We start from the raw sequence: 14,803 nt of genomic DNA, 5'->3' as shown, positions 1-14,803 counted from the left end.
ACTTGATAAGGAGTTACAGGTTTTCTTAGGTGTGAGGGGGCGTAGAGGTTTGTCAAGCTCTGGCTGCTGCACAGAGGGACCTAAAGTTAGATGGGATTCTGAGGGCTTGTGGGGCTGGCCAGCCGTGTGGCTGTGGGGGTGAGTACTCACACCCCCCGCCCTTTCAGTGCTCCTGCTGGTGCTCCTCTTGCTGGTGAGGAAGAAGCGGAAGGTCAAGGAACCCCTTCTTCTCCCCGAGGACGACACCCGTGACAACGTCTTCTACTATGGCGAAGAAGGGGGTGGCGAGGAGGACCAGGTAGGGCATTAGGAGGTCTGGGGTTTGGGAGGTGGATGTCCCAGGGGCCACTGGCAGGGCTGGTTAGGTCAACAAACTACCCATCTTAGCTGCTTTGACCAGACCCTGGCCTGAAGCATCGGTCTGCGTGCGGGATCCACCACCACCTCTCCTCTTCCGAGAGGGTGTCTGGTCCCTGGCAGCAGTCTCCTTGGCCCAGTCAAGGTGACTGGGGCAAGGGGTCTGGGAACTGGGGCTTTCAGAAATCACTGACATCTCTGTCTTCTAAGACCTACCCAGGATCAGAATACCCAAATGGTAGGGAAGTGGAGTAAAACCTGAAGAATGGGAAAGTGGGGGGGGGTCCTCCTCAATCCCATGCTTTCCTTTCTTGAAGGACTATGACATCACTCAGCTCCACCGGGGTCTGGAGGCCCGGCCCCCAGTTGCTATTCGCAACGACGTGGCACCGGCCTTTATCCTCAGACCCATGTACCGTCCTCGGCCGGCCGACCCGGATGAGATCGGCACCTTCATCACTGAGGTGAGGCATGGGGCACAGCCTGGGGCAGCCGTGCCCAGGCTCCAACATCACAGGCGGGAGAGCATGGGCACAGGGTCTCAGCTCTTGGTTCAAGTCCTGACTTCACCACTGGCCAGCCGTGTGACCTCCGGCACATTCGAGTAACTTCTGGGCCTGTATTTTTCCTCCTTCTTGAAACTCTTAACTCACAGAGTGGTGACAAGTAGACTAGGAATAGTTTATTCATTTATTCAACAAAGACAGGGTTGGGCAAAAGTAGGCATGTAGTTGTGAGCACGTGAAACAGTTTATTCTTGTATTACTGTTTGTTATTATTTTCTGTACGAACAACTGTAAACCTGCTCTTGCCCCACTCTGTACAGTGCTTGTCAGGAAAAAACTCTGGAGCCAGGGAGCCTGGTTTGGATTTTTGGATCCCAGGTGGCTCCTGTGTGGAGGGAAGTGTGGTCCCCGAGCCCGTGTTAGAGGCGGCTTCGAGGGTTGAGTGAGTGCGCACCTGGAACAGTGCCAGCTCCGTGCTTCCCAGACTGCCTTCCACTGCAGGTTCCTGGGGGGCTTCAGAGACTGATGCCTCGGGCTCAGCCTCCGGGACTCTGATTTCACTGACCTGGATGTGGCCTGGGCTGGCTTCGGAATTTTTTAAAGACTCCAGGTAATTTAAGTCTGGGAACCACTGACCTGGCGTATAGCATTTGTTACATAATAGTAGCTGTTGTTGCTAAAAGCTGAGTGTCTCCAGTTAACTCTGGTCACACATTTGAGGAATTTTAAAAAACATCAATGCCTGGGACCCTGGCATCTATATTTTTAGGCTCTAATATCTTTAGCTCCCTAAGGAAATCAAGTAGAGAGCTAAGGTTGTAAGGACCACTGAACTAGGCGCACAAGAGATGATGATACGAGCCTGGTGCCTCACTAGCCATCCATACATGGATGATTGGAGATTGTTTGTTTGTTTATCCACCTGAGGATGTGCTTATAGATTTTAGAGAGAGAGGAAGATGGGAGAGAGAGAGGGAGAGAAACAGTGGTGAGAGATAGGAAAATCGATCCGTTGCCTCTTGCACACACCCTGACTGGGGACCAAATATACAACCGAGGCATGAGCCCTGACTGGGAATCGAAACCATAACCTTTCAGTCTTCGGGACGATGCTCCAACCAATTGAGCCACACCAGCCAGGGCTAAATGGAGGTTTTTAATAGGAAGGGTGGATGGATGGATGGACTGATTGCGGAGTGTGAGGAAGCAGCAGTGGACAAAGGGCTCAGTGGGCGGTCAGGATACCTCACCCTGCCTTGACCCCTCCTGGCCCGGCCTTCTCTTCTGCAGAAAAGGAAACTAAACTTCTTGCCGTCGAGAAGTAGCCTTCACCCTTTGGGGAGTGTTGTGCAAAAACAGAAGCATCTGGGGTGGTGAGTTTGAGAAGATGCCTCAGAGCTAGGCATCTGGAGCTTTCCCCTCCAGTTAGGCGAAGGCAGTTTCTAGAACGTCTCTGTTGGATGGTTTGCAAACACTGTCTCAATAATCCCTGCCTCAACTCTGCAGGGCAGGAATCCTGTTGTTATCCTCGATTCACAAGTGAGGACACGGTGTGCCACTATTGTGACAGGGACTGTTCTGATGAGCCTTGCCACGTGTTCATTTAATTCTCCAAAGCCATATGGAGTCGCCCCATTTCAGAGATGAGAAAAAGGTGGCACAGACAGGTTGAGGGACTTGCCCAGGGTCCCATCTGATTTCAAGTCCCCGCCCTTCACCCCTGGACTGTCGCACTGAGCGCTTGCTGCAGGCAGGGCCCTGTGCTGGGTGTTTATACCCAGTGTTTCATTTCAACATTAAAGCCTTAAGGGGGCCGGGGAGGAGAAGTGGCTTCACAAGTGAGGAAGAGCAGGCTCAGCCAGGTGAATCGACTTGCTTGAGTTCTTGGAGCTGCCGAAGGTGCGGTCCCTCGGCGCCTAACCCCCTGCTCTCTGTCACCACAGAACATGAAGGCAGCTGACATGGACCCCACAGCCCCGCCCTATGACTCCCTGTTGGTGTTCGACTATGAGGGCAGCGGCTCTGAAGCCAACTCACTGAGCTCCTTCACCTCCTCGGCCTCTGACCAAGACCAGGACTATGACTATCTGAACGAATGGGGCAGCCGCTTCAAGAAGCTGGCGGACATGTACGGGGGTGGCCAGGACGACTAGGCCTCTGAACCTGCGGGGCTGGGGACTGTACATCAGGCCGCAGCTGCATCTTCAGAGGGCCTGGCACCCCCACCAAAGACGTTGGGGCTGTTGAGAAGTGGCCTTAGCAACGTGAAAGGAAGAAGCCTTGAGTGTGACATTGGAGGGGTGGGGTCTGAGCCTTTCAAAAGCACGGGCAGTTCAGCCTCAGCACCGAACACCTCTCAGCCCAGGGCCAGACCGACTCCGACTCCGACTCCCCATGACAGCGTTCTCTCTGCAATGGACCGTTCTCCATAGAAAGAGGCCTGTTTTTAAAACCCCGATTTTTTTAATGCTATTTTCAGAAGTCAGAGGCAGGTCCTTAACAGTCCCTGGAGCCCTCCAGAAGCCCGGGCCAGAGCTCCTTGGCTCGAGGGCCTCGTGCTTTCCTCTCTGCTCACCAGGCGCTGAGGCCTCCTGTTTGGATGGGTTACTGCATTTTTATACTGAGCGCATCTAAGTTCTCCTGTATTTTCGTTTTCCCTATGGAGTGCTGTAGATGAAGGGTGGTGACAATCGTGTACATGTAATAGAACTTTTTTATTAAAGGAACTTTCTCAGAGTTGTCAGGGGAGTGAACTCTTTTTAGGTAGTTTCATTCATAGACCATTCACATAGCTGTGCTGTTCACCCACGTCGGTGTGAGATCCAGTGGCTTTTAGACTTTTCAGAGCCATGTAAGGGGAACGAGCACTTTCAACCCTGCCGGCTGCACCAAAGCTTCCTTTACAGGCCGCTGCGGGGACAAACCGGCGCTGCCCCCCCCACCCCCCGCCCCCCAGAGTCAGAGTTGCTCACAGGTGTGAGAGACCCAGCTAACCTCCATTCCCCTGCACTGGCCCCACCAGCTCCGCAGGTGACATCTTGTCTCTCCCATGTGGTGTGTGATTCCTTCTCCCGTACTGTGGGCGCTGTGTTGGGGGCGGGTTGGGGGCAGGGGTCGGGGGTCCTGCTCTGCTACATCCTAGCAAGTCGCTTGACCTCTACCTGCTGCAGACTTTTCAGGCATAAACTGAGGTATTTTCTTATGGAGATGAAGCGAGTTAATCTGCCACATGGTAACCGCTATATGTGTTCATCGAGAATGGCTACCATTTAGGCTGGACAGCACTTCACTTATCTCCCTTAAACACATCCTCACAATGAGCCCCTCTGAGGGGGTTTTCCTGCTTTAAAGAATGGCCCTTTTTTTTAATGACTCCTGATCATCATTAAAATCAAGCCAAACAGAGACCTCACCCCGCATGTCAGTGAAATTGGGACGCTCCTGACAATACCCAGGGACACATACAGAAATGGGGCTGAAGAGACGGCGGGGAGAGAACAATTCCCGTGTGCCTTTGTTAGAGGAAAGTTTACGTGTTCTCTTTGTGATGAACTGACAGAAAAGGATCTGAAGTGAAGCTGAGAAGGTGGCTGAGGTGGAAATAAATGTTTCCCTCCTGCAGGACTGACTCGTTCCGTAAAGCAGTTGCCCTCAAGGCGCAGTCCCTGGGCCGTCAGCAGCCACGTCACCTGCAGGTGGGACCCTGCACACTGTTCCAAGGAGCCTTCCAGGTAATTCCTGATGCACAGGCAGGGGTAGGACTAAGGCTCGGAGGCTGAGGGTGTCCAGTAGCCTGGATGGGGAAGTCAAGAGGGGAACTAAGGTAAGGAACAACCTCACCCATTCTCGGTCAGTAGCACCTCAGCCCACAGGCACGGCCGCCTGCTGTCTGTTCCGGGAGCTGCAGCCTCTGATTCCCCTCCCGGGCCCTTGCTGCTTTCCCTGATAAAGCTGTGAGGGAGGATAAGGTGTCTCAGCCACACACCTGCCGTCTGGTACCTTAAACTCCTCTCTGAGATGCCTGAAACCCTGTCTTGTGTGGAGACTAATAATAAAACCAAACAACCACTGTTCAGGCTGGCTGCCTTCCCCGAAGATTTTTGGAAGCGGTCGAGGAGGGAAAGTGGCCATTCCTAGCTGAGCTTAGACGGGGTGGATCTAGATTCCTTGGGTGCTGGAGCCAGTCACCAGCCCCTGAGGGGTTTGGAAGGACCGAGCTTGGGCTCGGTCAGGGATGGGTGTGACATCACTCACTCTGAGCCTGCTTCTCATCTGCAAAATAGGATCTTAGGGACTAGTCTTTAGGGCCTATAATAAAAAGTCCAAATCAGTTAAAATCGCCAGAGCACTCAGAGTGGGCACCAAGTGTAACCATCCATTCCACCAGTGTGATCATCCATACCAGTGGGACCACCTGAGTGTTTGATTTCCCATACCCTGAATATTAATTAATCTTTCGTGTTTTGTCATTCAACAGTTGGGTGTGCACCCTTCCAGTCTGTTCCCCCCTACGCAGTGTATGTGCATTCTGCATCGTACCGTAAGGCAGGGACGTACTGGGGGCTGCCGTGTGGTCTCCGGCCCATCCCTGTTGGATGTGTTAACGTGTATTTAATCTCACCACTGTCCGTAGACATTATTGATTCTGTTAAACTCCCTGGAGCATCCATCTTTGCAGATACTCCAAAACCACTCTTCCAACAACTAGGGAGGGGTGGGGGTGGTCCTTGTAGGGATCAAGGCTGGCTGATCTGAGCGGAGGGTTCAGTCTGCAATGATGAGTTGGTGCTGAAAGGACCCCTCAGGCTCGTTCTATTAAGTGATTACCCCCTCCCCCTGTTTGTTTGTCTGTTTCTCTCTCTCTTTTTTTTTTTTGAGAGAAAGATCGATTTATTGTTCCACTTACGCATCCACTGGCTGATTTTTGTATGTTCCCTGATCAGGGATGGAACCCACAACCTTGGCGTATTGAGACAATGCTCTAACCAACTGAGCTACCCAGCCAGGGTTCTCCCCTAGACTTTTAAAAGCCAAAGTCCCAGAACCCAAGTCCAACAACAACAAAAAGATAAAACTAACTTTGTTGGAAGAAGAGGTTGGGGTGCCACCTCTTGACCTCATGCTCCCAATATTTCTTTTTCTCCTTAGAACCCCCTAAATGCAGAACATTTAGGTATCTGCCCCCAGTATACCCCTGCCATTTATTTTGATGACAAAAGATAGTGGGTCGAAAAGCAGACACTCCCCAAGATCCATTTAGCCGGCAGAGGTAGGCAGAGCCGAAATGTCACTTTTCACCGTGCCTTTCCCCTTGTGGCTGACCTGACAATCTTAATTTTTTCTCTACCAAAGAGGCTGCCTATAGGATCTAAGGTGGGCCTTGCCTTCAGGCCCTTGCAGGGAGGTGGGCTAGTCCCTGAGGCCTCAAATGTCTGGTTTCCTAGCTAGGCACAGACCTTCTTTAACAGCAGGCCCACACATGGCCATGGCACGAAGAGGCAGGCAGGGAAATGCTGAGGGGTGTCCAGTTAGGGGTGGTCACCCTGGAAGCCCCTTTGGTAGCCCACACCCTGCAGGTCCAGTTCCAGACTCCATGGAATGCCATGGGCCCCTTTTGGCTAAAGGCAGAGCCTACCTCCCCCTGAAACAATCCACCAAGGAGTTGTGGGTCAGGGCACAGTTCAAATCCCAGCACTTCCAGGCATGACAACTTAGACAAGTCCCTTTACCTTTCTGTGCCTCGCTTTTCTCATCTGGAAAACGGAGGAACAAATCGAGTTAGTATTTGTAAAGTGCTCAGAAGGGTGCGGGGCATACACGTGCTGCCGAGTGTTGCCGTTATCACCACTGTCGCTGAGGAACTGGCAGCCGGTGACTGCGCCTTTACTTCCACACTCACACCTGGGGTGGAAAGCGCCCTTCCCACCCTAAGCCAGAGAGTCACAGACTGCTGTGCTCTAGTTCAGAGGTCAGGGTGCCTGTGGCTTCCGTGAAGGCCCTCCCCCTGGCGCCCAGCAGAGGGCACCATTCGCCTGAACCACAGCATCACTGGCGCCCCTCCCAGCTTCGATTTCAAGGGAGGGAGCCCCTGGGCAGAACAGTCACAAAGGTGGCCAAGTGCAGAGTACAGGAGTCTGCTGTGTGCCAGAAACTTCCTCGGATACTGGTGATGATGGTGGCGGCGGCCGCAGTAGTTGGTTGTTGGTCAGTGACTGGCCTGGCCCTTCAGGTGCCTGGAGTCGGTTACATACACTCTCCCACTCACAGCCCTGGGGAGAGGGGTTTTATGGTGTGTGTTTTTTAACCAGAATTTAGGACCAGAGAGATTAAAGTGTGGGCTGTTTTTGCTATTAAAAATAGGACTCCACCCCTGGCTGGTGTAGCTCAGTGGATTGAGCGTGGGCCTGCAAACCAGAGGATCGAGGTTCCATTCCCAGCCAGGGCACATGCCTGGGTTGCAGGCCAGTTCCCCGCAGGGGACGCACGAGAGGCGACCACACATTGATATTTCTCTCCCTCTCTCCTTCCCTTCCCCTCTAAAGATAAATAAATAAAATCTTAAGAAAAATTTTTTTTAAAAAATAGGACTCCAACTTCACAGGCCGTGTGAGGCAGGCAGGCAGCAGCAGGGGCCCTTCAGATTCCGCACCGTCTCCTTCCCCCTAGGGCAGCGCTGGCCTCACCCGGTGCCGAAACAGAGGCCCTGATACAGAAAAGCCGTAGCCTTTCCAACCACATCTGGGGTCCCCTTGAGTATGCGGGGTGTTACCCCAGGGATTTTTACTCATTCATCAACAACTATTTACTGAGCACGTGTTCAGTGTCCAATACTGTTCCAGGTGCTGGGCATATAAAAATTGAGGAAGCCTAAAAATCTCAACCCTAATATATGGGGGGCTCCAGGCAAAAATGTGTGTAGGGCCAACATACCATATGAATCGAGGTCATAAACTGTTAATTAAAAGATACTCTGTCTCCCTGTGAGGACAAGCGTGTCTTCACTGCAATTTTAAGGCCAGGCCAGGTTTTAATCTGGTTTCTCACACAGCTAAAACACTGGGCCAGAGTGTGGCTGAGTGGGCAGGGTTCACCCTTAGCCCGGGAACGGGCAACAGTCCACTGTTTTCCCCACCCCAGGCTCCACTCTGTGCTGTGAGGGTCTTTATTCAGTGGGGGACGGCCATAAACAAGACAAATCAGTACAATGATGATGCATAGATAGGCGAGGCTGAGAAGGAAGAAGAAGCTGGGGAGGGGCACAGGGAGTAAAGGGCTGGAGTGGGGACTTGGTTTTAGTGGTCAGGGAAGGCTTTGCTGAGAAGGTGGTGTTTAAGCAAAGACTGGAAGATACGTGGAAGAAAGTGTGCAGTTGTGTTTAGGTAAAAGCAACAAGTGCAAAGTCCTGAGGCAGGGGCATGCTTGGTGGGGCTCAGAAGTATTTCCTAGGGACACCGGTGTGGCTGGAGCTGAGAGAGAGAGAGCAAGCCAGAATGTAGTGGGAGATGAGGTCAGACAAGTAGAGGGTGGGGCCCAGGTCTGGTCTGGAGGCTCAGTTCAGGGGAAGGCCCGACTCAGCAACCTCAGCCCCATCCCAAAGCTGGAGAAACTTGATTCTTCTCTACTCCATCCTCAGCCACTGAGGAGGCAGCTAGAACGTGTTAGGACCTGCGGGCAGCTGGCGGGCAGGAGCTGCAGGATTCTTCTCTCGCAGGGGCCCTGACTGAAGGGGAGCCTGGCAGAAAGGAGCCCAGGTCTGCCGGGGCAGAGCCTGGTGAAGAGTGCACCCCTAGGGGTTGCAGACGTGGGTGACTTACCAGCCTGACCCCCTCTAAGCCTCAGTTTCCTCAAAATGGCACCTCAAAGGACTGGAGGGAGGCCACTGTGAAGTGATATTTGAAAAGAACAACTAACTGCTATTATTATTGTTGCTGTTTCTTGTCATTAGGCCTTTTCCCAGTTAGGGCTGGGCTGTGAGCTGCCCATCCCCTCAGCTGCCTCAGCATTCCTGTGTCCACTGCCCAGCAAGCTGCCAGGGAGTGGCAGGCTGGGGGAGAAATCTGAGAGGGCCTGGGTGGGCCAGGAATGCTCGGTGTGGGTTCCATCCATGCCGGTCCCCGCTACCTTCCAGTAAGCCCACGCCAGCTGATGGGGCAAGACAGGACAGTCTTCTGTGTCACCCTGGGACCTACCACAGCATTCCCGGGAGATGATGCTAAGTAATTACACCAATTATCATTAAAGCTTGCCTTTTTTTTTTAAAGATTTTATTTAGAAAGTGGAAGGGAGGGAGAAAGAAAGGGAAAGAAACATCAGTCGGTTGCCTCTCTCATACTTCCAACTGGTCCGGAACTCAGGCATGTGCCCTGACTGGAATCAAACCTGTGACCTTTCAGTTTGCAGGACAGAGCACAACCCACTGAGCAACACCAGTCAGGGCTAGAGCTTCTGTGAATTATCTACTTACTATGTGCCACACAATAGGTTAAAGTTTCATTCCAAATCAAAATCAAGACTTTAAAAGGTCCCATAAGCCTGTAGAAGATCTGACCCCATTGCTTCTGGGACCTCATCTGCTGCTACTGCTGCCTTTTCTTGCTGACACCCTTGCTCTGGCTATATCAGCTTCCTCCTGCTCTTCTCAGAACAGTCCGGGCTGCCTCCCGCCTCCCGACCTCTGCGTTTGCTGTGCCCTCTGCCTGGAAGGCCATTCCCCCAGGTACCTGGTAGCTCCCTCCCCTCCTGCAGTCATCACCTAAAGTCCTGAATTACCCTCCTTGGAATTGCACCCCCACCCCACACACGATGCCTTACTTTTCTACGGCATTTATTCCTTCCTACCTTGCTGCACAGTCCATTTTTAGTCTATCTGTCCTGTTTAGTGTCTTTCTCCTCCCTCCCTGCACCCCCTTGAGTGTAAGCTCCACGAGGGCAGGGATTTTTGTCTTTCTTCATTACTGCCCCAGCCCCAGCCCATACGGTAGTGCCTGCCACATGGCAGGTACTCAAATATTTGTCAAAGAAAAGTGCTTTACAACCCCCCAAGGCAGGTTTTATCATTGCCTTTTTGAAAATGAGAAAACCGGGGCCCAGGGAGGCAGGCTGTCACCCACAGTTGTGCCCACTTGCCATGAGCAGCAGAGCCCAGAGAATCCAGGGGCACCACGTGTGATCTCCTTTAACCCTGACTGTCCCAGGAGTGGGTATGATCCATCCATTTCACAGAGGAGCAAACTGAGGCTAGAGCGTGGCAGAGGTGGGAGAAACCGGTTCTGCCTGCTCTGACCAAGCCATTGCTCCCTAGAATGTGGGCGTCATGCCCGTGGTGGGGTGTGAGATGACCTCAGGTGGCACAGGAGCAGGGTGCTAACGTGTAAGGTGATCCTGAATCCACAGAAGGGCACTCCACGTGTCATTCTCTTTCAATACTGCTTGCATTAAGGAAAGGGTCTGCCCCCTTTTTGCACTTAACAGGTCTTTGACGACCTTAACCAGAGAAAGAAGGGCTAGAAGTTAATGACATTGTTCTCTTGTCATTGTTCTTCTACTAACTTTCTGGTATGACAGAGGATGCCGGTTTTCCACTTGCAATGTTGGGGTTTTTTTATAATTAAAATTTTTTAATTTATTTTTGATTTTAGAGAGAGAAGTGGGGAAGAGAGAGGCATCAATTTGTTGTTCCACTTACTTAGGCATTCATTTGGTGATTCTTGTATGTGCCCTGACTGGGGATCAAGCCCGCAACCTTGGTGTGTTGGGACGACATTCTAACCAACTGAGTTACTTGGCCAGCACAACCAATATTAAGCCTTAGAGTTTTTATTATAGTCCATGTATATGTTGGTAGCCCCGTAAAATTATAATGGAGCTAAATTTCCTGTAAGAAGTGGGAGGATGCGTGGCTGGGGAAGAATGTTTTCTCTGACAGGATCATTCTCCGTGAGGCTTGACAGCAGATTCCCTCTCACTCACTCACTGCACCTCAGTTCTGAGTGTGCTGACCACATCCCAACGGTGACCCGTTCCAGCACCGTGGGGCCTGTCCGGTGCCCCCCCCCAGGCACTGCCCATTCACAGGGCACCACAGCCCTCCCAGGTCTAGCCTGCTGGTCCTGAGTGCCTGTCTGCACAGGGTCTTGGGTCCTGTGCATTCTTCGTTGAGGACCCAAGACGCAGGTCCACAGGAGCTGCCTTCACGAGTATTAAGTCCCACTGCCCCCTGAGTGAGAGCTTTCTGTGGTGGCGTGGAGCCTGCCTGTCCCTGTGCTTTGGAAATGTTTTCAGGTTATATGACGTAGATAAGTTTTATTTCTCCAGTCAGTTTGATGCCAGAGAGAGCCCTCTGCACCAGCCAGACAGGGTCCATGGAACCCAGACATATTTCCAATGTCGGAATATTGAGTCCTCAGTTCTGGGCACTCTCCATGTTAAATGAGCCTCTTTTTCACCGAATACCACCAAGTTCCTTAATCTGACCACTGTTCCTACACGCAATAGCCAGAACCACACGGCCTCGACAGTCCCCGTGGTCCTTTACTTCTCCGTCTTGATTTGTCTTTCCTACTGATCCTCAGGCCACTTTTCACTCCCGCTCACAGTCCCCGGCATGGTGATCTGTGCCGGACCAGCCAGCTTCCAGGCAGCAAGCCCACGTCCCTGTTCATGGGGCAGCATCAGCAGCTTCGATGTCGTATTTTTGACCCTGTTGGAAGGAAGCAGGGGGAGGGCAGAAACAGGCCAGCTCAAAAGATGAACTGAGTGAAGTAACGGGAGTTCTGCGAGTCATCCTGGGACTAGCGAATGGGAAGCTACTACACCCTTAGGGCTCGGGGGCAGGGGGAGGAAATGGCCTTTGAGACCCCAGTGAGAGCCAGAGCGGTGGCCAGGGGTCCACATGACAGGAGCCTTGGCCACAGTTTGCAGAACTGCCAAACCTCAGTGTGGCAGAGAGGGGCTGGGTTGGTTAGTCAGAACTTTCCTCCCATCCCACCTCTCACCACCTATCATATTTTATTTTGTTTTGTTTTGCTTTACTTTGATTTATTTATTTATTTACTTTAGAGAAAGGGGAAGGAAGGGAGAGAAACGTCAATGTGTAGTTGCCTCTCAATAACCCCCTACCGGGGGCCTGGTCCAAAACCCAGGCATGTTCCCTGACTGGGATTCAAACCTGTGACCCTTTGGTTTGCGGGTCAGCACTCAATCCACTGAGCCACGCCAGCCAGGTCCCACCTCAATGTTCTACCCTCAGTTTAACCGGCTAAAGCTATGGAATGTGCTGCTCAGAGAGGTCAGGTTCCCTCGGCACAGAGCGGAGAGAGGAGAGTGGCTTCAGTGGGCAAAGGGGACTCAACAAGCACAGATGACACTGTCATCCAGCAGGGGTGATGGTGGCTGGGGCCAAGGTGGTGGTGGGAAATGGACAGAAGTGGGTGGATTCGGGGATATTTAAGGATTTGGTGTCTGATCAGATGTGGACAGTGAGTGAGAGGAAGGAGTTAAGGATAAGCTGTTCAGGTTTCTGGCCTGGGCACCTGGTTGACAACGGTGCCATTTTCTGAAATGAAGACAGAAACAGGACCAGGCAGAGAGAGGAGGGGAGGATTTTGGTTTACAGCATGGCTGTGATGTGAACATTCTGAGGTGTCTATGGGACACGTAAGTGGAGATGTACAGGTGCAGTTAGGCTCTCCTGGTGTGGGGTTCTGGGGAGATCTGGGCTGTGCAGAGGCGAGGGGACCCCAGACAGGAGGGGCCTTGGTTTCAGCTTCCCACAGCTTCTGCCCTGCTTCCCACTGAGCTGGAAGAGGGAAGTTGTGACCAGTTAGAGAGGAAGCAAGAGAAGGGAAGGAGAAGTGGTAGGCCTCATCGCAAAGGAAGCTTGTCCCTTATTTCGTATTCCCCATCTCCATCCTGTCTGCGGTGCTCTCCTGGGGAGAGAAAGAAAAGCTGAGGGTCATGGTCACGAAGGAAGAGCTTTAGACATGCTGCTTGTGCCATCCTGTGGGCTGCTGGGCAGCTGGGAGGACGGGGCGAGGTAGGGGTGGTGTTCAGAGGAGCAAGTCACCCATCCACCGTCCACCGCTGGGGCTTCCTGGCAGGCCCAGGAGTGAGAAGCGTGGGGATGGAGGCTGCAGGACGCCAGAGACCAGCCCCAGGACTGAAGGCCTAAGAGCACTCCCCATCCAGGGTGACCCCGAGAATCAGTGAGTCCAGGGGGGTTCCTGCGAGAGCAGCTGAAGAACTCTGAATAAAAACTGGCCAGTCGGAACTTCAAAAGGAAATGGTCATCAGTAAGGCGATAGTGATGATAGTCCCTTGTCCTAAGAGCTTTTGAATGCCAGCTAGTCTGCAGATCACTTTCTTTTATCCCACGCAACTCCGGTGACCCGAGCAATTGGCTCTTTCTCAGATACGTTCATTGTTCCATATGACAGAGATGTTATGATCCCCATTTGACAGGTGAGGAAAATTGGGGCTGAGAAACATGGGGGCAGACTTGGCTGAGATTTGAACTCAGGACCTCCCAATTCGAAGCCCCATATTCAGTCGATTTCCTGGCGCAGCCTGTCAGCCTCGCCTCCCTGCCACCCCCCGCCCCCTGCTGCCTGACCAGCTTCCCCTTGGCCAGTCTTCCCCGTCCTCCTGAGGTCTCCCCACCCTTCTGCCCCTCCTCTCCCTTCCTTTCTGTGTCTCTATGGAAATGAGACTACACTTTTACTCATGGTCTTTGAGAAATATTTTAAATGTTGATCTGATGTATTGTTTCCGTTAAGGAAAAACGATAAAATCAAGTCATTTCACATTTATATGTCACCATCTTGTTGACTTCCCTTAAAAATTCAATTGACCCCCAATAAAGGGGGAGAAGTTTCCCTGATCCTAATCCACAAGCGTATCTGGTTGCTCCCACTCCTGCTGGCTGGGGTCAGGAACAGGTTTATTTTTCCAGGGATTTTAGACTTCTCAGCGCGTGAGCCGCCAGGGAGTAACTTCAGGGCTTTGGTTTCGAGTGTTTCAGAGGGCTGCTCACAGACACCCCACCCTTCCTCTCCGTGCCCACCACGGTTCTTGCAGAGACAGTCGCAGTGGCCTTTAGCCCTGCTGTCTCCCAAGGCCGCCTCCCCCGTCTGTGCCAGAGTAACCTTTCCGGAAACACAGACCTTGTCATGTCCCTTTGCTTAAACACTTCTGTTCCGTTCCCAGGGCCTGCTGCTTCAAGTCCAAGTAGCATGTTATGTGAACCCTCCCCTTGGCCTCAGTTGACCTTACAACCTCAACTCCTGCCTGCCCCTCACCTCTCCCCAGGTACTGGTGCCGCAGGCCAGGCTGGACAATTCCCCCTTCCTGGCACGTGGGCTTTCCTGGTGCTCTTCCCCCTACCTGTTCCATTTTGCCCCATCTCTCCCCACATCTGATCATTCCTCTGCATAGCCTTCCACAATTCCGGAGTGTCCAAATTAGCTGCTCCCTTGACATTTTCCCCCTTCCTTCCCTAGCTCTCCTCAGCCTCGTTCTTAGGCGTTTCATGTCCACGTTTCCTGTTAGACCTTAGGCTCCCTGAGGGCCTCTGCATTATTAAGTCCAGCCCACACTCACCCCCAGCCCTGGACACAGTGTGTAGGACCCAGGCAGGTTCTAGGAAATTCCTGAATTGAATTCCAAGACTGAAAACCTCTGAATCCCATCTTCATATTTTCAGTGAAGGGAGTTGATGGCTAGTCTCATCTCCCAAAGCCACTTTGCTTTTCTGTTAGCCTGCAGGCGACTTGGTCCTGCTGTGATGTCTTCCAGGAAGCCTTCCAGGTTGGGCAGTCCTCCTGTGAGAATTTCCTTAGCACCTGCATTGACGTGCTCATCACTCTGGAGGGTAAATGCCTCTTTCCCTGCCCATTTCCCCCATCAGTCTGTGGACGCCTTGAGGCCAGGGGCCTTGAGCCCAG

At 52.5% G+C, this 14,803-nt stretch overlaps 1 protein-coding gene across 1 annotated transcript in view; it reads left to right on the top strand.

The window, feature by feature from the left end:
* The window catches only part of CDH3 (cadherin 3), a 39,057-nt gene extending 35,458 nt beyond the window's left edge, over positions 1-3,599 (top strand). The window contains exons 14-16 of the mRNA XM_037041411.1: positions 168-298; positions 675-821; positions 2,807-3,599. Coding sequence (XP_036897306.1) covers positions 168-298; positions 675-821; positions 2,807-3,016 — 488 coding nt within the window. The 3' untranslated portion in view covers positions 3,017-3,599. The remainder of the gene's footprint in view (positions 1-167; positions 299-674; positions 822-2,806) is intronic.
* Positions 3,600-14,803: the final 11,204 nt, after the last annotated feature.

This window comes from Sturnira hondurensis, unplaced genomic scaffold (genome assembly GCF_014824575.4).
Source record: "Sturnira hondurensis isolate 20B ecotype Veracruz unplaced genomic scaffold, ASM1482457v3 Scaffold0003090, whole genome shotgun sequence".
Classification (NCBI taxonomy): Eukaryota; Metazoa; Chordata; class Mammalia; order Chiroptera; family Phyllostomidae; genus Sturnira; species Sturnira hondurensis.
This window is presented reverse-complemented; position numbering and strand designations above follow the sequence as displayed.